At 41.9% G+C, this 18,300-nt stretch overlaps 1 protein-coding gene across 3 annotated transcripts in view; it reads right to left on the bottom strand.

Moving 5' to 3' along the window:
* Positions 1-1,022: 1,022 nt before the first annotated feature.
* Positions 1,023-18,300, bottom strand: part of UGGT2 (UDP-glucose glycoprotein glucosyltransferase 2) — a 98,760-nt gene continuing 81,482 nt past the window's right edge. Inside the window, exons 33-39 of one of the 3 annotated variants that reach the window (XM_054056684.1) lie at positions 16,569-16,653; positions 15,965-16,147; positions 14,542-14,702; positions 10,053-10,167; positions 4,453-4,569; positions 2,799-2,943; positions 1,023-1,532 (exon numbers count right to left, since the gene is read on the bottom strand). In XM_054056684.1, coding sequence (XP_053912659.1) covers positions 1,510-1,532; positions 2,799-2,943; positions 4,453-4,569; positions 10,053-10,167; positions 14,542-14,702; positions 15,965-16,147; positions 16,569-16,653 — 829 coding nt within the window. In that variant the 3' untranslated portion in view covers positions 1,023-1,509. Of the gene's footprint in view, positions 1,533-2,798; positions 2,944-4,452; positions 4,570-10,052; positions 10,168-14,541; positions 14,703-15,964; positions 16,148-16,568; positions 16,670-18,300 lie in introns of those variants that run through there. The other 2 variants (XR_008448243.1, XM_054056694.1) reach the window with 2 other exon arrangements.

Genomic DNA, 18,300 nt, shown 5'->3' with positions numbered 1-18,300 from the left:
AAAGAGAGCGGGCGTTAGGATTTACTGATTATTGGTGCAGGAAACACTTTGTTGGGTACTTCACACAACAGAAAATGCCCTCAACAGACCTTTTAAAACCTACATGCGATGCGCTCAAACTGTTGAAAATGCTTCGAGGGAATACAGTGAAACATATAAAAAGCTGTAAAAAAAAAAAAAAAAAGTGTCTCATAGTACTAAAAGAGACTTTGAAAATATCAGCAAAGCATGCCTTTAAATACTTGCTCTTACAGTAAGAAACTTCAAATAACCAACACCTGAGGACAAAGCGCATACAAAATACGCTCCATTTGTGCTAATATTTATTTTGCTTGTATGGAAATATTATGCAACTCATTGTGGATTCATTCCCTTAGTGCAAATTACCTTGGCTTTTATAATTTCAAGCATTTAGACTGAAAGAAAGCCTGTATTAAGCTGTTCTTATAAGAATCTGTGGTCATATCCCATCTATTTTGAAACCAACGTAGCCCAAACAGAGCCTGCATTTAAGGCACTAGATTTTAGTTTTTCAGTTTAAGAGATAAATTCCCTATTTTCAATGTAGGTAGGGCAAGAACTTCTCACTGCGGTTTTTGTGGGATCAACACATGAGCAGCACATTAAAACAAGGGGTTTGTGAGTGCTTAAGAGGAAAATTACAGCAGACACCACTGACAACGTTATTTGTGTGTTTTATTGTTTTATTTTTGGTTCTGAACAGGCTGTTGATAATCAAAACGGAGTGGAAACAGCTTTTAGGCACTGACCTTCTGATGCAACGTATGCTGGTTGGAAAATCATCTTCTTAACCAAAAAACATAATGGAATTTTATGATGTACTATTTAAGTGAAAGGAGCCTAAGAATCAAAAATGACTCTTTAAAATTAGTAAGAACGCAGCAATCTTGCATAAATAACTGAGAAGTGGCATGCCTTGCTCTACCAAGCTTCCGTGTTGACTTAGAAACGTATCTTGTGTAATTTAAACCACATAAATCTATGTCTTATCTTTGCTACACTGAGATTTCTTCTTGTGACTAGAGCATTTCTCCAGGGATAAAACTATGGACATGTAACCAAAATCCTTTACATTTAAACAAATTAGCTTGATACATGTAATAGGCACAAACCCATTTTCATTTAGGTATTTAATGTGTGTGTTCTCCCCTAAACTGACACAATATATCTTTGAAGAGTTGAATGCGTAGTTTTTGTATTCCAAAATCCCTTGGGCAAACAGTCCTTAAGTGAAGGGAAAAGAAAACCAAAGGAATTAGGAAAGCTACTCTACCCTGGTTAAAAAAAATAATTAAGTACCTGTGGATTTCGCTTCTCTTTTTGTATTTCACTCAAAACATTTTAAATAATAAACACTATAAGTTACAAAATAGTGACTTCACATTAAAGACTGTTACTAATGTATAGCGCCAATGTAATATTCCTAACTTCCATTTGGACTTTTGCAGAAGACATCTGAGCTGTCACCGTTGCTGTTCACGGGCTGCACTAAAGTTCATCGTGCTTAAGACCTGTAACCAAAGGAAAGAAAATAATCAGGTAAAGCAGTTATATTTAGTGACCAGGTTTGTAAAACTTGGAGAAAGTCCTTCCCTTTGTTTCCTGCTGATAGGTTGATTCAGCAACATGGACTTCATTTTTAGAGCCTTGCTAAGAGTTGACCGTAAGTTTTCACAAAAAGCAAAAATTGCTAAAAATTCATAGAACCCCTAGGTTGGATTGACCTTTGAGATCATCAAGCCCAACTGTAACCATCTAAATCATCTCCCCAAGCACCTCATCTACCCATCTTCTAAATACCTCCAGGGATGGTGACTCTACCAACTCCCTGGGCAGCCTCTGACAGTACCCCATAACCCTTTCGGTGAAGAATTTTTTCCTAGCGTCTCATCTCAACCTCTCCTGGCACAACTTGGGGCCATTCCTTCTCTTCCTGTCACCTGGGAGAAGAGCCCAGCACCCACCTTGCTACAACCTCCTTTCAGGCAGTTGTAGACAGTGATAAGGTGTCCCTTTAGTCTCTTTTTCCCCAAGGCTAAGCAACCCCAGTTCCCTCAGCCGCTCCTTCATAACAAAAAGTGAATTTTTTCTGACTGAAGACTTTTAAATATTTATCTGCTAAGTTTTTTTCTTCACCTTGAGAGCCAAGATCGCATTTCATTTTGTTCCACATTACTTCAAGAAGTCAACTCTTACTGGAAGTCCTGTAAGAGCGGTTGTTTCGTATTTATTTAACCAACTCAATTTAAAACTAATTTAGTAAATAAACCAAAATCTATTTGCAAACTAAAACACCATTTAGACTGATACAAAAAAACCCCGTGTAGATAAACCCAGAGAGATGCAGAGGCAAACTAACAGAGGCTCATTTACCCACTGCTTAATAGATATTAGCTTTAGATTCTCAAAGTGAGGTCTATGTTCATGTGCTTTATTTAATATTTGCAGCTCAAATGATGTGGAACAGCTGGTTGTGTTTGAGGCCCAAGGACAGGACACTACTAAATTTTCTCAAATTCTGGCATGAAACAGAAGATTTTAACCTCTTAGTCTAACTCCTATGTAAAGAAGCATCAGGTGACTCTTAAAACCCAGATAAATTCTCTGAGAGCAGAGAAAATGACACAAATACAGTATTTGTACTACTAACCCCAATCCTAATTTCCACAATATTAATATTTATTTTTTGAAAGCTAACAGAGGTCTGGGGTTGGACTAAATGACCTGTAATGGTCCCTTCCAACCCAAACCATTCTATGAATATACAATTAAATTACCTTTTTGAAAGGCAGATGTTAGATTTTTCTTTTCTTTTTGAATTTGCTGTATTAGCTTCTGTATCTCAGAGTCATAGTCGACCCATTCAGGAACGATTCGGGCAGCAGCCTTCAATTTTGGTTCTTTGGTTTGCGGATTGTTGCACTGAAAGTTGAAAACATAGTAGATGTAAACAAAGCAAACGTGAAAATATCAATGTTCCAAGGAACTTACCTAAAATAAATTTTGTCAGCATTTACAATTTCATTGAGGGAAAAGCATGCACTGATTCAGTGGCAGGCACCTCTGGCCATGGCAGGGGAGTTGGTGGACGATCTTTAAGGTTGCCTTCCAACCCAAACCAGTCTGTGATTCGATGAAAGAAGACCTTGTAACTTAATTTCAGTCTTTCCTGAACAGAGAGCACTATCTTTAGTGCACAAAAAAAAAGCTTATTTTAACAACTGTAAAGACACAAAGAAAACAAATTTGCATACTGAATATTTGCACCTGATTCCAACTCTCTGTTCTTCTACAGAATTATGTCTATGAAGTAATACTTAACAGTGTGTGTGGGTTGTCAAAAATGAGAATGGGGAAAAATGGGATAGGGGTAATGAGGACAGAGAACACATTCTGTCTCTGTCTCATTTCCCAAAGGAAGACACTTTCTCCTTCCTAAATATGAGTAGTCTCCTCAGCTTTACATTCTTTAAGCTCTGCTTTATCTCCCATTTATAGCAGCGAAGTGGACAGAAAAAAAAAAAATATTAAGTCCTCTACACAGAAGGTTCTGGAGGAAACTTCTTTGTCGGAAGCACAATAGCAGCGCACAATACTCAAACAAGTAACAGTGTTTCATAGTATAGTTTGGGTTGGAAGGGACCTTAAAGATCATCTAGTTCCCACCTCCCTGCCACGGGCAGGGACATCCCACCAGATCAGGCTGCCCAAGGCCCCATCCAACCTGGCCTTGAACACCTCCAGGGATGGGGCAGCCACAGCTTCCCTGGGCAACCTGTGCCAGTGCCTCACCACCCTCAGCGTGAAAAAATTCCTCCTGATGTCTAGTCTAAATCTGCCCCTCTCCAGTTTATACCCATTGCCCCTTGTCCTATCACCACAAGCCTTTGTAAACAGCCCCTCTCCAGCTTTCTTGCAGCCCCTTTCAGGTACAGGAAGGTCGCTATAAGGTCTCCTCGGAGCCTTCTCTTCTCCAGGCTGAACAAGCCCAACTCTCTCAGCCTGTCCTCATATGGGAACTGCTCCAGTCCTGTGATCATCTTTGTAGCCCTCCTCTGGACCCGTTCCAACAGTTCCATATCCTTCTTATGTTGAGGATATTTCATCAGAGTTCCACTAACCTGGCTGAATATGGAGAAAAGATAAGTAAAACACATGTACAGGTGTGAAAAAACCCAATCCTGTCCAGTTACAGACAGTAACATTGAATTTTTGTGTGCAGCTTTCAGGTTTAAGATAAACACATCTGTTACGGGAAGAGGTCGCAGAGGAAAGGCGAAAAGATGCTGTACTGTAGGAATAGGAAAGCAGCATTCCAGTGCCTTCCAGCAAAGCTGCCTCCCTGGCATCACACATGCGTATTTTGAAAGCCACAGAAAACACAGCAAATTTTTGAATCTATAAAACTAATTTAACTCAAAATCAACTCACCAAGTCTATTGTTTTAGCCTTCTTCTTGGATTCATCATCACACCACGTTTCACACCAAAGCCATTCCTGAGGAAGAGACTTAATAGCTACTTGATGAATCATATTATTGGGAAGATCCTGTACAAATTGAGTGAAATCAGAAATTAGCATTGAGCTTAACGTAACTGGTTATCAAGCAACTACTTAAAAGTAGAATATCTTTGCCTATTACCATTTCTGCAATTTGTTCTTGCGTTTCCTTCTAAATACTCTGTTCTTTTTCAAATAGCTTCAAAACTTTGAAATGCTCATTTTGACGACCAATTCCACCTCTTATTTCTCAAGCTTTTTGTTTCCTGTACTTACAGCCATCCTTCCTTAGCTTGACACAAGCAATACCACTGTCTGATAGTCACAGTTCAGACACTGCACATCATAGTGTGGGAGAAAGCTACTACACTACTGTGCAGTATCTGAATAATAGTAGGATAAATCCTACTAAGCAGAATTAGACTACAGGAAACTACTAAAGAAAAAACTTCACCATCTTTCCATTCCTCAAAATTGAAAAAAAAAAAAGCTCAAAACCACATAATCTGGGATTACGCCACTACTCTAAATTTAGACTTCTGGGAAAACGGATTCCAGAAACATGAGCGTGAAAAAGGAAAAGCTATTAAACTGCTCTTCTAGCTATCTTCCCTACTTTACTAAAAATTTCTCTTTTTTTAACCTTTATTACATAGTCAGGTACTCTCATGGTGAAAACTCTGAACCAATATCTTGCTGAATGTAGGGAATAGCATTTACAAAGGAGAAAAAAATCTAGGCATTCATCAGCTGAGTATACTCTGGTCATCAGTAAAAATAACAGGTGTAATTGGTAGATCCATTCGTAAGCTCTCAGTACTCAAGTATCAGTCACGTCTTATTTTGCCAATTCACATTGCTAAATCTGACAGAATTTAAATATCACATGCAGCTGCATTGTGAAAAGCATATAACAATTCAAATACAGACAACAGTATAGGAAAATTACATCAAATATAAGTATACTGAGAGTCGAGACATTAAACATTAATTGAAATGCTTTATTTTTAAAAAAAACTTCAATCCTATTTGAAAGATAAATGGTTTCTCTACAATAGGCAAAGGGTAAGGAGCTTAAGATTAAAGAGGGCAGATTTAGATTAGATATGAGGAGGAAAGTTTTTATTGAGAGGGTGATGAGGCACTGGCACAGACTGTCCAGAGAAGTCATGAATGCCCCAACCCTGGAAGTGTTCAAGGCTAGGGTGGATGAGGCTTTGAGCAACCTCATCTGGTGGAAGGTGTCCCTGGTGATGGCAGGGGGACTGGAACTGGATGATCTTTAAGGCCTCTTCCAAACCAAACCATTCTACAGAACCATAGAATCATTAAGTTGGAAAAGACCTTAGAGATCATCAACTCCAACCGTACCTGTCCACCACTAAATCATGTCCCCAAACACCTCATCTACATGCCTTCTAAACACCTCCAGGGATGGTGAATCAGCCACCTCCCTAGGGAGCCTGTGTCAGTGCTCGGTAACCCTTTCTGTAAAGAAATTTTTCCTCATGTCCAATCAAACTTCCCCTCAGGCAGCCTGAGGCCATTCCCTCTTGTCCTATCACCTGTCACTTGGGAGAAGAGATCAACCTCTCCTTTCAGGCAGTTGTAGACAGTGATAAGGTCTCCCCTTCAGCCTCCTTTTCCCTAGGCTAAACAACCCCAATTCCTTCAGCCGCTCCTCCTAAGACATGTTCTCCAGCCCCTTCACCACCTTTGCTGCTCTTCTCTGGACATGTTCCAGAGGTACTTAATGCCTTCTAAGGCTGGATCTGCTGGAGGGTAGGGAGGCTCTGCAAAGGGATCTGAACAGGCTGGACCGCTGGCCTGAGGCCAATGCCATGAGGTTCAACAAGGCCAAATGCCGGGTCCTGCACTTGGGGCACAACAACCCTATGCAGTGCTACAGACTGGGGGAAGAGTGGCTGGAGAGCTGCACGGAAGAGAAGGACCTGGGGGTAATGGTTGACAGCTGACTGAACATGAGCCAGCAGTGTGCCCGGGTGGCCAAGAAGGCCTTCTTGGCTTGTATCAGAAATGATGTGACCAGCAGGTCCAGGGAGGTTATTCTCCCTCTGTACTCAGCACTGGTGAGTCCGCACCTTGAGTACTGTGTTCAGTTCTGGGCCCCTCACCACAAGAAGGATGTTGAGGCTCTGGAGCATGTCCAGAGAAGAGCAACGAAGCTGGTGAGGGGGCTGGAGAACAAGTCTTACGAGGAGTGGCTGAGAGAGCTGGGGTTGTTTAGCCTGGAGAAGAGGAGGCTGAGGGGAGACCTTATTGCTCTCTACAACTACCTGAAAGGAGGTTGTGGAGAGGAGGGAGCTGGCTTCTTCTCCCAAGTGACTGAGGACAGGACAAGGGGGAATGGCCTGAAGCTCCACCAGGGGAGGTTCAGGCTGGGTATCAGAAAAAAATTCTTCACAGAAACAGTCATTGGACACTGGAACAGGCTGCCCAGGGAGGTGGTTGAGTCACCTTCCCTGGAGGTGTTCAAGGAACAGGTTGATGAAGTGCTTAAGGACATGGTTTAAGGGAGTGTTAGGAATGGTTAGACTCGATGATCCAGTGGGTCCTTTCCAATCCGGTGATTCTATGACCTCAATGTCTTTCTTGTAGCGAGAGGCCCAAAACTGAACACAGTATTTGAGGTGTGGTCTCACCAGTGCCAAGTACAAGGGCAGAATCGCTTCTCTGGTCCTGCTGGTCATACCATTTCTGATACAAGCCAAGATGTCATTGGCCTTCTTGGCCACCTGAGCACATGGCTGACTCATGTTCAGTTAGCTGTCAACCAACAACTCCAGGTCCTTCTCTGCCAGGCAGCTTTCAAGACATTCTTCCCCAAGCCTGTAGCACTGTATGGGGTTGTTGTGTCCCAAGTGCAGGACTTGGCACTTGGCCATGTTAAACGTCATCCCATTGGTCTCAGCCCATTGATCCGGCCTGTTCAGATCCCTTTGCATAGCCTCCCAACCCTCAAGCAGATCGACACTTCCAGCTTAGCGTCATCCGCAAACTTGCTAAAGGTGCATTTGATCCCCTCATCCATGTCATTGATAAAGATATTGGACAGAACTGGACTCAGCACTGTGCCTTGGGGAACACTTGTGACTGGTCTCCAGCTGAAGTTAACTCCATTTACCACCACTCTTTGGGCCTGGGTATCCAACCGGTCTTTTTACCCAGCAGAGGGTGAGCCTGTCCAGGTCAGTGGAAGCCACTTTCTCAAGTAGAATACTGCGAGAAACAGTGTCAAAGGCTTTGCTTAAGTCAAGATAGACTACATCCTCAGCCTTTCCCTCATCCATCAATCAAGTCATCTTGTCACAAAAGGCTATCAGGTTAGTTTGGCAGGACATGCCTTTCATAAACCCATGGCAACTCACGTTCACATTTAGTCAGATAACCTACACACTTTTAAAGGGGACCCCTCTACAGCAGCATCTTTATCAGAAAGTAAAACAATTGAAAAATATAAAAACATTGCCTCTTAAGAAATGAATTAGTCTTACATTCCTTTCTGCCTATTTTTATTAAATAAAGAAAAAGATGATTCATTATCTGTTTTTCAATGAACTGCTAATAGTATAAAAATTTGTCAAGTATTTTTTTTTGTCATCCATACAGAGACATTTTCATGCTTCTCATTAAAAAAGTACAACTAAATACACTGTACTAGAACTCTAGCTTTTATCACATGTAATTTTTCTCCCTAAGACTTCTTTATTTATTCTCTTTGGCATTTAAAATTACTTTTTTTCCACTCTTTCTACTTATATTTTATGGTTTATATTAGCATAACCTTAACCACAACCCACAAAGGCAGTGGCGCTGGCAGACTAGCAAAGAAATGAGATTGCTGCTTCATTGAGAAGGGCAGTGAATGCTTCAGTCAGGTGTTTAAAATAAGAAATAAAAATGAAACAAATAACCATAATGCATCCTTATCAGCAGACAAAACCTCTCCAGAACTACTGAAAATATATCGCACTGGGGTTTGTATTTCTTGGAAAGTTGCTGTATTTGGTGTAAGTAGCAGCGATGAAGACAGAAAGTGATTCCTATCGATACAGTCAGAAAGCTGATCACTAGAAAATACTACTTTGAACTATTTCCCTTTCCAAAGTAATTCCAATATCATTCTGTCAAGATTTAGCTACCTTAACCTCTGCTCTCAGCACTGATACGCTGAGGGAAGGGTAGTTGACACTTCAGTGGCTTTTGATTTGATCCAACAGACTTGGAAGAAACATATGCTATCATGGATTAATGCAGTAATTGAAAATATAAGAATCTTAAAAATGAAAGATATACATTACTAATATTCCAAGAATGTTAGATAAAACTAATTGCTATTTCTGAAAAGCACCGTTACAGTGGAATGGCTGTAACCGGCTCCTGAGTCTTAAATGTCTTTCTGAAAGACACCTCATACAAACGGCTAAGACCACGTTTGAAAACCATACAGCGGTATCTCATCAGGACACTAAATGTGCAATACAGGGCCAATAATTCACTCTCTTGTCCAGAAAGGAGAGGTAAAATCTGACTGCTATTTTTATATCAGCCGCTTCTATTAACAGTTACAGCGTAAGGCTGCTCCAACTCCCTCTGTCCAGTCTGCTTTGAGTTCGTAGCGTAGCCGTATTTCCATTTTTCTTTGTTACATATCATAAAGAACTGCTGTTTTCAGTTTTTAGTTATATTTCTGGAAAAAGTGGAAGTGGTAATAAAGTTCTTACGTAAGAGAGAGACACTCACTTCCAGAGTTAAAGGGGTGGAACGCAAGCACTGAGAGACGTGGCCTTTGCTACTGTGGGATCCCTTTCCTGCGATAGGCAGGTAAAAAACTTTTGAGCCTTAGTAATTCCACAAGAAAAATCACAAAAGCAGGGACAATCTCACTAGTGAAGCCTTTTGAAGTTCATCCAAAGAGAGATATAAAGAAAAAGCATTCTCTACTCAGGCAGAAACTGGACGAGCTGTATTATCAATTTTCTACTGAGTTGAAGAATCTCTGCTACAGAAGAAAATAATAAATTTAAGTACATTATGTGCTTTAAAAATTGGTAGAGTTCTATAAATGAAGAGCACAGTCACCCCAGAGTGACCACATACAGCAACCACTAGAGCGCATTAGCAGTTAGCTTACAAAAATTAGGTTTACATTAAAGAAAAAAAGAGGATTAAAAAAGCTCTTGCTAAGTAAGGATATAATTACCATTATCAGAATAAAGGATTATCAGCAGAAAAGCACAAATGCACAAAGAACAACTACAAATAAAGGACAGCAGTCCTCTATGCTGCTTTTTCCTCTTCTTTTTCATATTAAAAAATTAAAGTAACCATCATTCAGTGTTCAGTTTTCTGAATTGTGCTCATACGCACTCCTAGAAATGTTCTAAACCAGCAGCAAATCACAAATATCTTAAGAATTATATAATATATACACTGAGATACAAAATAATTCAATGCATATTGAGAAAGATAAAGAAAATAAACCCCAAACTGCTTCAAGCCATACATACCTGATCTAGATTTGACAGACTGTTTGGATCTTGGCTAAGAGCCTGGTACTGGCCCCTAAGCCTGTCTCCTGCTGCAATCTTTCTGAACTTCTTAAGATCCACAACATATAAGGCACTAAAAATAAAAAAGGTGGAGTTTCACCTTCTTTCTTCTTTTTGATAACATTAAGAAGTAACAAAAAAACCAAAAAGTGTTCCCATCCTAAAAGAATTTGCTTTTTTAACTACCTGAAGCTACAATAAAAACGTGAAATCAATATGCCAGCAGAATTCATGCATTATTGTTGTAGGCAATGCCCCCCTCCAACACCAGCCTGTGCCTCTGATACCGGCTACGCTTGTGGGAGCTGTGCACGAGTCGCAGAACTCCTTCACATGGTGGCAGAGCTGAGGGAGGAGGTGAATAGGTTAAGGACTATCAGGGAATGTGAGAGGGACATAGATCTTTGGAGCAGTGCCCTCGCACAAACCCAGCAGGCTGCTGGAGCCAATGTGGCGGAGCAGCTTGATCCTATAATCTGTGAGGCAGGGGGAACAAGAGTTGGGGGATGGCAGCAGGTTCCTGTCCGGCGTAGGAAACCTGCTCCCCCCACCCAGACAATTAACCCCCAGATAGCCCTCAGAAATAAATATGAAATGCTGCAGGTAGAACCTATTCCCCAGGAAGAAGCAGTGGAAGAAGGAGATGGTCCCCACAGCCTGGAAACATTCCCTAGGCTCCAGCATCCTCGGAGGGCCCTAAAAACATCCTCTGTCAAGAAAAAGAGGAGAGTGATCGTCTTAGGGGATTCCCTTCTTAAAGGAATGGAGGGTCCCATCTGCAGACCGGACCCGCTCCACAGGGAGGTCTGCTGCTTGCCGGGGGCTTCAGTGAGGGATATCAATAGAAAACTCCCTTCCTTGGTGAAGGAAACGGATTACTATCCCCTCTTAGTATTTCAAATAGGTAATGATGACTTACAGCGCAGAAAGCTGAAAGCCATCAAAAGAGACTTCAGGGATTTAGGGAAGATGATTGAGGGCTCTGGAGCGCAAGTGGTGTTTAGCTCCATCCCAATACTAAGGAATATGGAGCAGGAAGTCAGGAACGTACAGATGATTAATGCCTGGCTCCGAGCCTGGTGTGAGGAGAGAGGCTTTGGCTTCTTTGATCATGGGGTGACCCACCCACCCCCAGGTTTTCTTACTAGGGATGGGTCATACTTGTCTCGAAGGGGAACTAAAGTTATCTCTAAAAATCTGGTTAGGCTCTTAAATAGAGCTTTAAACTAGATGTGAAGGGGGAAGGGGAGGAGACCAGGCTAGTTGGGAATGAGCCTGGAAGTGGGAAACCAGCGGCTGAGAAATGGTGTGCTGGAGAGGACCACCAGTACACCACAATAGGGCGAGTGAGGGCGAGTATAAGTGGGGACAGTAAGGATAAAACTGGGTCTGTGGAATTAGTTATTCCAAGGACCAGTCAATCGAGAATAAACTCTCTTCCCTTTATGAGGGCTGAAGGTTCATCAGCCCAGCTGAAGTGCATTTACACCAATGCACGCAGCATGGGCAATAAGAAGGATGAGCTGGAAGCTGTTGTAGGGCAAGGTGACTATGATGTCATTGCCATCACAGAAACGTGGTGGGATGACTCACATAACTGGACTACAGCTATGTTGGGATATAAACTCTTCAGGCGGGACAGGAAGGGTAGGAAAGGAGGCGGGGTAGCCCTCTATGTCAAAGAGTGCTTTGAAACTCTCGAACTGGATTACGGTGAGGACGGGATCGAGTGCCTATGGGTTAAAATCAGAGGAGCCCACAAGAAAGGGGACTTTGTGATAGGAGTCTGTTACAGACCACCCAGCCAAGAAGAAGCTGCTGATGAACTCTTCTATAAACAGCTGGGGACAGTCTCTAAATCTCTGCCTCTTGTCCTTGTGGGAGACTTTAACTTTCCGGATGTCTGCTGGGAGTACAATACAGCAGAAAGGAAACAGTCTAGGAGGTTCCTGGAGTGCATCGAAGACAACTTCCTTGCACAACTGGTTAGCGAACCAACAAGGGAGGGTGCCTTCCTAGACCTGCTGTTTGTGAATAGGGAAGGTCTTGTTGGGGATTTGACGGTTGGAGGACGCCTGGGATTAAGTGATCATGAGATGATAGGGTTTTCAGTTCTAGGTGGGATTAAGAAGGGGGTTAGCAAAGCAGTCACATTAAACTTCCAGAGGGCAGACTTTGGCCTGTTCAGAAGGTTGATTAGCAAAGTCCCGTGGGAAACAGTCCTTCAGGGCAAGGGAGCCCATGAGGGTTGGGCGCTCTTGAAAAATGAAATCCTATCAGCTCAAGAGCAGGCCATCCCTGTGTTCCGGAAAAGGAGCCGGCGGGGGGAAAAGCCAGCTTGGTGGAGCAGGGTGATCTCAAGATGCGTCAATAAGAAAAAGAAGCTCTATGTGCTCTGGAGGAAAGGACAGGCATCTTGGGTGGACTACAGGGACGAAGTGAGATCGTGCAGGGAAAAAATAAGGAGGGCCAAGGTCCAACTAGAATTAAAACTCGCTAAGTCTGTGAAAGACAACAAAAAGTCTTTCTACAAGTACATTAACAGGAAAAGGAGGACGAGGGAGAATATCCAGTCTCTAGTGGATGCAGAAGGAATAACAGTGACAGGGGATAAGGACAAGGCTGAGGTACTTAATGCCTTCTTCGCCTCAGTCTTTAATAGCAAAGAAAGTTGTTCCTTCTGTTTACAAATCCAAGAGTTAGAGGGGCAGATTGAGGCTCCCGTGATCCAAGAGGAGGCGGTTAGAGACTTGCTTGCCCAGCTAGACGTCCACAAGTCTATGGGGCCGGATGGGATCCACCCAAGAGTATTGAAGGAACTGGCGGATGTCCTTTCCAAACCCCTATCCATCATCTTCCAGAGGTCCTGGCTGACTGGGGAAGTTCCACTAGACTGGAGGCTGGCTGATGTTGTGCCCATATACAAGAAGGGTTGCAGAGAGGATCCGGGGAACTACAGGCCTGTCAGTCTCAGCTCAGTGCCAGGGAAAGTCATGGAACAGGTAATCTTGAGTGCTATCATGAAGCACATGCAAGAGAACCGGGTGATCAGGCCCAGTCAACATGGGTTTACAAAAGGCAGATCTTGCCAAACTAACCTGATCACCTTCTATGACAAAATCACTCAACTACTGGATGGGGGAAAGGCTGTGGATGTAGTCTTCTTGGACTTCAGTAAAGCCTTTGACACAGTTTCTCACAGCATTCTGCTTCAGAAACTGTCAGCCTCTGGCCTGGACAGGCGCACACTCTCCTGGGTTGAAAACTGGTTGGATGGCCGGGCCCAGAGAGTGGTGGTCAATGGAGTTAACTCCAGCTGGAGGCCAGTCACAAGTGGAGTTCCTCAGGGCTCAGTACTGGGTCCAGCTCTGTTCAATGTCTTTATCAATGACCTGGATGAAGGCATTGAGTGCACCCTCAGCAAGTTTGCAGATGACACTAAGCTGGGAGGAAGTGTCGATCTGCTGGAGGGTAGGGAGGCTCTGCAAAGGGATCTGAACAGGCTGGACTGCTGGGCCGAGACCAATGGGATGAGGTTTAACAAGACCAAATGCCGGGTCCTGCACTTGGGGCACAACAACCCTATGCAGCGCTACAGACTGGGGGAAGAATGGCTGGAGAGCTGCACAGAAGAGAAGGACCTGGGGGTGCTGGTTGACAGCCGACTGAACATGAGCCAGCAGTGTGCCCAGGTGGCCAAGAAGGCCAATGGCATCTTGGCTTGTATCAGAAATGGGGTCACCAGCAGGTCCAGGGAGGTTATTCTCCCTCTGTACTCGGCACTGGTGAGACCGCACCTCGAATACTGTGTTCAGTTCTGGGCCCCTCACCACAAGAAGGATGTTGAGGCTCTGGAGCGTGTCCAGAGAAGAGCAACAAAGCTGGTGAGGGGGCTGGAGAACAAGTCTTATGAGGAGCGGCTGAGAGAGCTGGGGTTGTTTAGCCTTGAGAAGAGGAGGCTGAGGGGAGACCTTATTACTCTCTACAACTACCTGAAAGGAGGTTGTGGAGAGGAGGGAGCTGGCCTCTTCTCCCAAGTGACAGGGGACAGGACTAGAGGGAATGGCCTGAAGCTCCGTCAGGGGAGGTTCAGGTTGGATATCAGAAAAAAATTCTTCACAGTAAGAGTCATTGGGTACTGGAACAGGCTGCCCAGGGAGGTGGTCGAGTCGCCTTCCCTGGAGGTGTTTAAGGAACAGGTGGATGAAGTACTTAGGGACATGGTTTAGGGAGTGTTAGGAACGGTTGGACTCGATGATCCAATGGGTCCTTTCCAACCTTGTGTGATTCTGTGATTCTGTGATTCTGTGATTCTGTGATTCTGTGTGATCTCTTAATGAGAATGACTATAGGGCAATTGCTTTTGAATGCCTCTGTGATCAATACTAAGAGCCAGATTTTAATCAAATTCAGAAACTGCACAGCAATATGTAAGGAGTTATCCTACCTAATATGGTATTTCCTTTTCCCCAGATGTGATGCCCAGTATCCTGATTTCCAGAAACGGTAGCCATCCATCTCTTTACGGCTGTCACAGAAAGGTGTGTATCCATAGGGAGCTCCATCTAGATCTAGATCTCTGAGTTCTTTCAGGTCACTTCTCACAATCTGATTAAGAATGTATTTATTTTTATAAATTAATACTGGTTTTAAGGCATGTAGATTAAAGTATTCATTGCAGAAAGCTTCCCAAACCTCCATTTAAAACCCCCTGAGATACTACAACAGTGCAGTATAGATAAAGTATTTCACTGGAATGATATTTACTAAATTACTCTTTAAGGAAAAGCATGTGTTTATTCTTTGGCCATTTGTGGAGCACAAGAAGTAAATTAAATAAAACAAAGTATTTTTAATTCACAGACCAGTGTTTTTGGTTGATTCCTTCATGTAGGAGTAGAACTTTCAAAATCTACGGAGCATCTCCCCTCTAAAAAATCCCTCCTGTTTGTTACGTAACTTGGGCACTCCAAAATTATTGTGTAATTTGAAAAGTCCTTTTATCTACTAGTAAAATACTTTAAAAAATAGGTTACAAGGGCATTTGTAAAGTGTCCTTTATTTACTAATCCATTATTCTTCCATCAAACCCCACTAATGTCATTGTCAGTGGTAAAAAAGAAGTTTTGAGTGGTTTGGAGTGCAGAGAAATCCTTAGAGCAGTTTGGACAAACAACCAGTAGCTGCATATCCAGATGAAATTGCAGAGAGTTGCAGTCAGCATTGCTACATCTAAATTTAATCTATTCTCAAGCTTTGGAAAAGGTCCAAAATACATATTTGTTCTGAGGTTTTTAATAACCATGTGATAGACTCTTCAATGTCTCATCTGAGACACCATGTTACCTTTCAGTATTTTATGCAATACTCATTTCTGAGTGAAAGACTGCATACGAATTTAAGAAAAACAGAGAAAGAATTAATGTTGAAAGATTTCAGCGATCTAGAAGCTCTTCAAATGGTCTAAACTAATCACCTCAGACTCCTTCCATAGTGGAGAAGTCCTCTCACCATCAGCCCAGAGACTGAATCACTCAAATAACCCCCCACGGCATGGGGGTTGGAACTAGATGATCTTTAAGGTCCCTTCCAACCCAAACTATTCTATGATTCTAAATATACCTTAGGCAAAACGCACCTTTGAGATTATACACAGGGCAATTCATTGTACTGAGATTCTAAATTTCTACATGACTAAAGACAAGTGAAATTATCACATTTCACATACTGCAATACCACCACTTCTGCTTGTACAACTGCAATAGGTTTATGAGATCAATATCTGAATAAAATGGCCACTGAGAAAGAAACTGGATCAATTTAAACCAAAATGAATTCCTCATACATTCACTCAGCATTATATTTCTTACCTGGTCAGCATCCACAAATATTATTTTATCCACAGCCAAAGGGAAAAGAACATCCAAAAAGAGAATTTTGTAGCCCCAGATGATTCTTTGTTTTTCTGTCTGTTGATAAAGCCAGCGGGGCCACTTATACTGTACTAATTCATACTGGAAACCATACTTTTTAGCCATGTGAGGAATAACATCCTAGAGGAAGAACCAAAAAACTTATTAGTTGCACATGTGTGCGACACAAGGACTCAGAAGGAAAAAGAGGGAATGTTGCAGCACAGTTGCAGCTGTGTTGGCCTTACTGACTACAAATTTATTGTTTAAAAATGTTTCTTTAGTTCTAGCACCACCCTCAGCTACACAAATATAAAAAGCATTTCTTTCAAGATCTTGGAGAAGAGAATAAATTATTACAACGGATCACTGAGCTTTGAGTTCCAGAAAAGAAGAACCTTACACATGAAACTTAAGAATACTATTGGTATTTAATGCATTCAGAGTTAATTTCCAACTGCAAAAATTTAATTTGAATCATATAATTACTCAATTGTAATTTTTTTCAAAAACCACTTAAAATTTTTAAGAAGAAATAATACAAGGAAGATGTTTCTCCTACCTTAAATGTGGGGGAGAGGTAATTTTTCAAAAACCAAAACTTAACTGGTGTTTCTGTATGACGCAAGACAGAAAGCATCATAATTCTGTGGAAATATAAGTCTATAATAAACAAACAAATACACACAGGTCATTAAATTTCAACTGCACCTAAAAGGTGCTAAAACTTTCTAGAGTGTAATTTTCTTTAACCCAGTCTATGCAGCAATTTCTGTCTACTTCTAATAAAAAGTTTTAAAGAGCATAGAATCACTAGGCTGGAAAAGACCTTTGAAGACATCCAGCCCAAGCACACCTGTCCACTACTAAACCATAACCCTAAGCACTTCATCTACCTGTCTTTTAAATACCTCCAGGGACGGTGACTCAACCACCTCCCTGGGAAGCCTGTGCCAGTGCCCCCTAATCCCTTCAGCAAAGAAGTTTTTCTGAATGTCCAATCTAAACTTCGAGTGCCACAGTTTGAGGCCATTTCCTCTTGTCCTCTCATCCATCACTGGGGAGAAGAGACCAGCACCCATCTCTTTACAACCTCCTTTCACGTCGTTGTAGACAGTGACAAGGTCTCCCCTCAGCCTCCTCTTGTCCAACCTGAACAACCAAACAACCAAAGTTCCCTCAGCCACTCCTCGTAAGACTTGTTCTCCATCCCCTTCACTGGCTTCGTTGCTTTTCTCTGGACACGCTGCTCCAGGATCTCAGTGTCTTTCTTGTACTGAGGGGCCCAAAAGTGAACGCAGGATTCGAGGTGGCCTCACCAGTGCTGAGTACAAGGACAGAATCACTTCCTTGGTCAGCATGTGTTCATGACCGCTTTGAGATGGACTTACTTGATCCAGATCGGCTACGCAATATTAGAAGGAACAATTTAAAAAGTGGATCTGTTAACAAGTTTTATTCTAAGAGAGGTGCCTGACAAAATTAGAATAACAATTAATAACTTATATTGACATGGCTACCAAGATAACTTATTTTAGAAATATATTGGTTGAGTTTAATAGGTTGCTGGAAAGAAAAACAGCGGGAAGGAGAAAGCACGGTTCAAGTTAAGATCCTCTTCAGAATACCCTTGATAACTGTAAGAATCATAATTTTGGGTTCAATTTTTGTTGCTATTTTGGCATTTGTTTGGTGTAACCACACAGATAGGGAATGCCTTACAATTCTATAAGATGTCAAGTCTGCCTTACAAATCAATAAATAATAAAATTTAAAATAAGGTAAAGAAGTACATAGGATGTCTTAATTTTTTTTCTCCTTTAAAATAAACAAGTCTTTCCCTTTATGAAGATTGTTGTAGGTTGATGGAAAGAAATGCAGATGTTCAAACTGCTTCAGTCTACTAAGAAATAAAAATACATACAAAATTCTACTTTCCAAATAAATATGCAAGAAAGAATTGTGAAATTCCATTTTAGGATAAGAAAAATCACTAAATCTGATAAATGTAGACAAGTATTCAAATCAGAAAAGTAACAAGAGATAGTTGTGAACAGATGAGGCAATATCGTAAGAATTCCCTAAAAGCAATCCTTGTTTATTGAATGAACCCTGAGACAATCAGGCCATACGTGCATGTAGTAGCATCCATAGTGGGAACCAAACAAATAGATACAACTCCAATGAAGTCACTTCTGTTTTGTCTTTATAAAGAGAGGCTGAACTTCATCTCTTATGTTCACATTTCGCATGTGCGCTCTTGAAAGACATGAAGAACATTTTTCTTTGTTCAA

This window comes from Cuculus canorus, chromosome 1, assembly GCF_017976375.1.
Source record: "Cuculus canorus isolate bCucCan1 chromosome 1, bCucCan1.pri, whole genome shotgun sequence".
In the NCBI taxonomy this organism is placed as follows: Eukaryota; Metazoa; Chordata; class Aves; order Cuculiformes; family Cuculidae; genus Cuculus; species Cuculus canorus.
The sequence above is the reverse complement of the archived record's forward strand: the minus strand, read 5'-3'. Positions and strand labels throughout refer to the sequence as shown.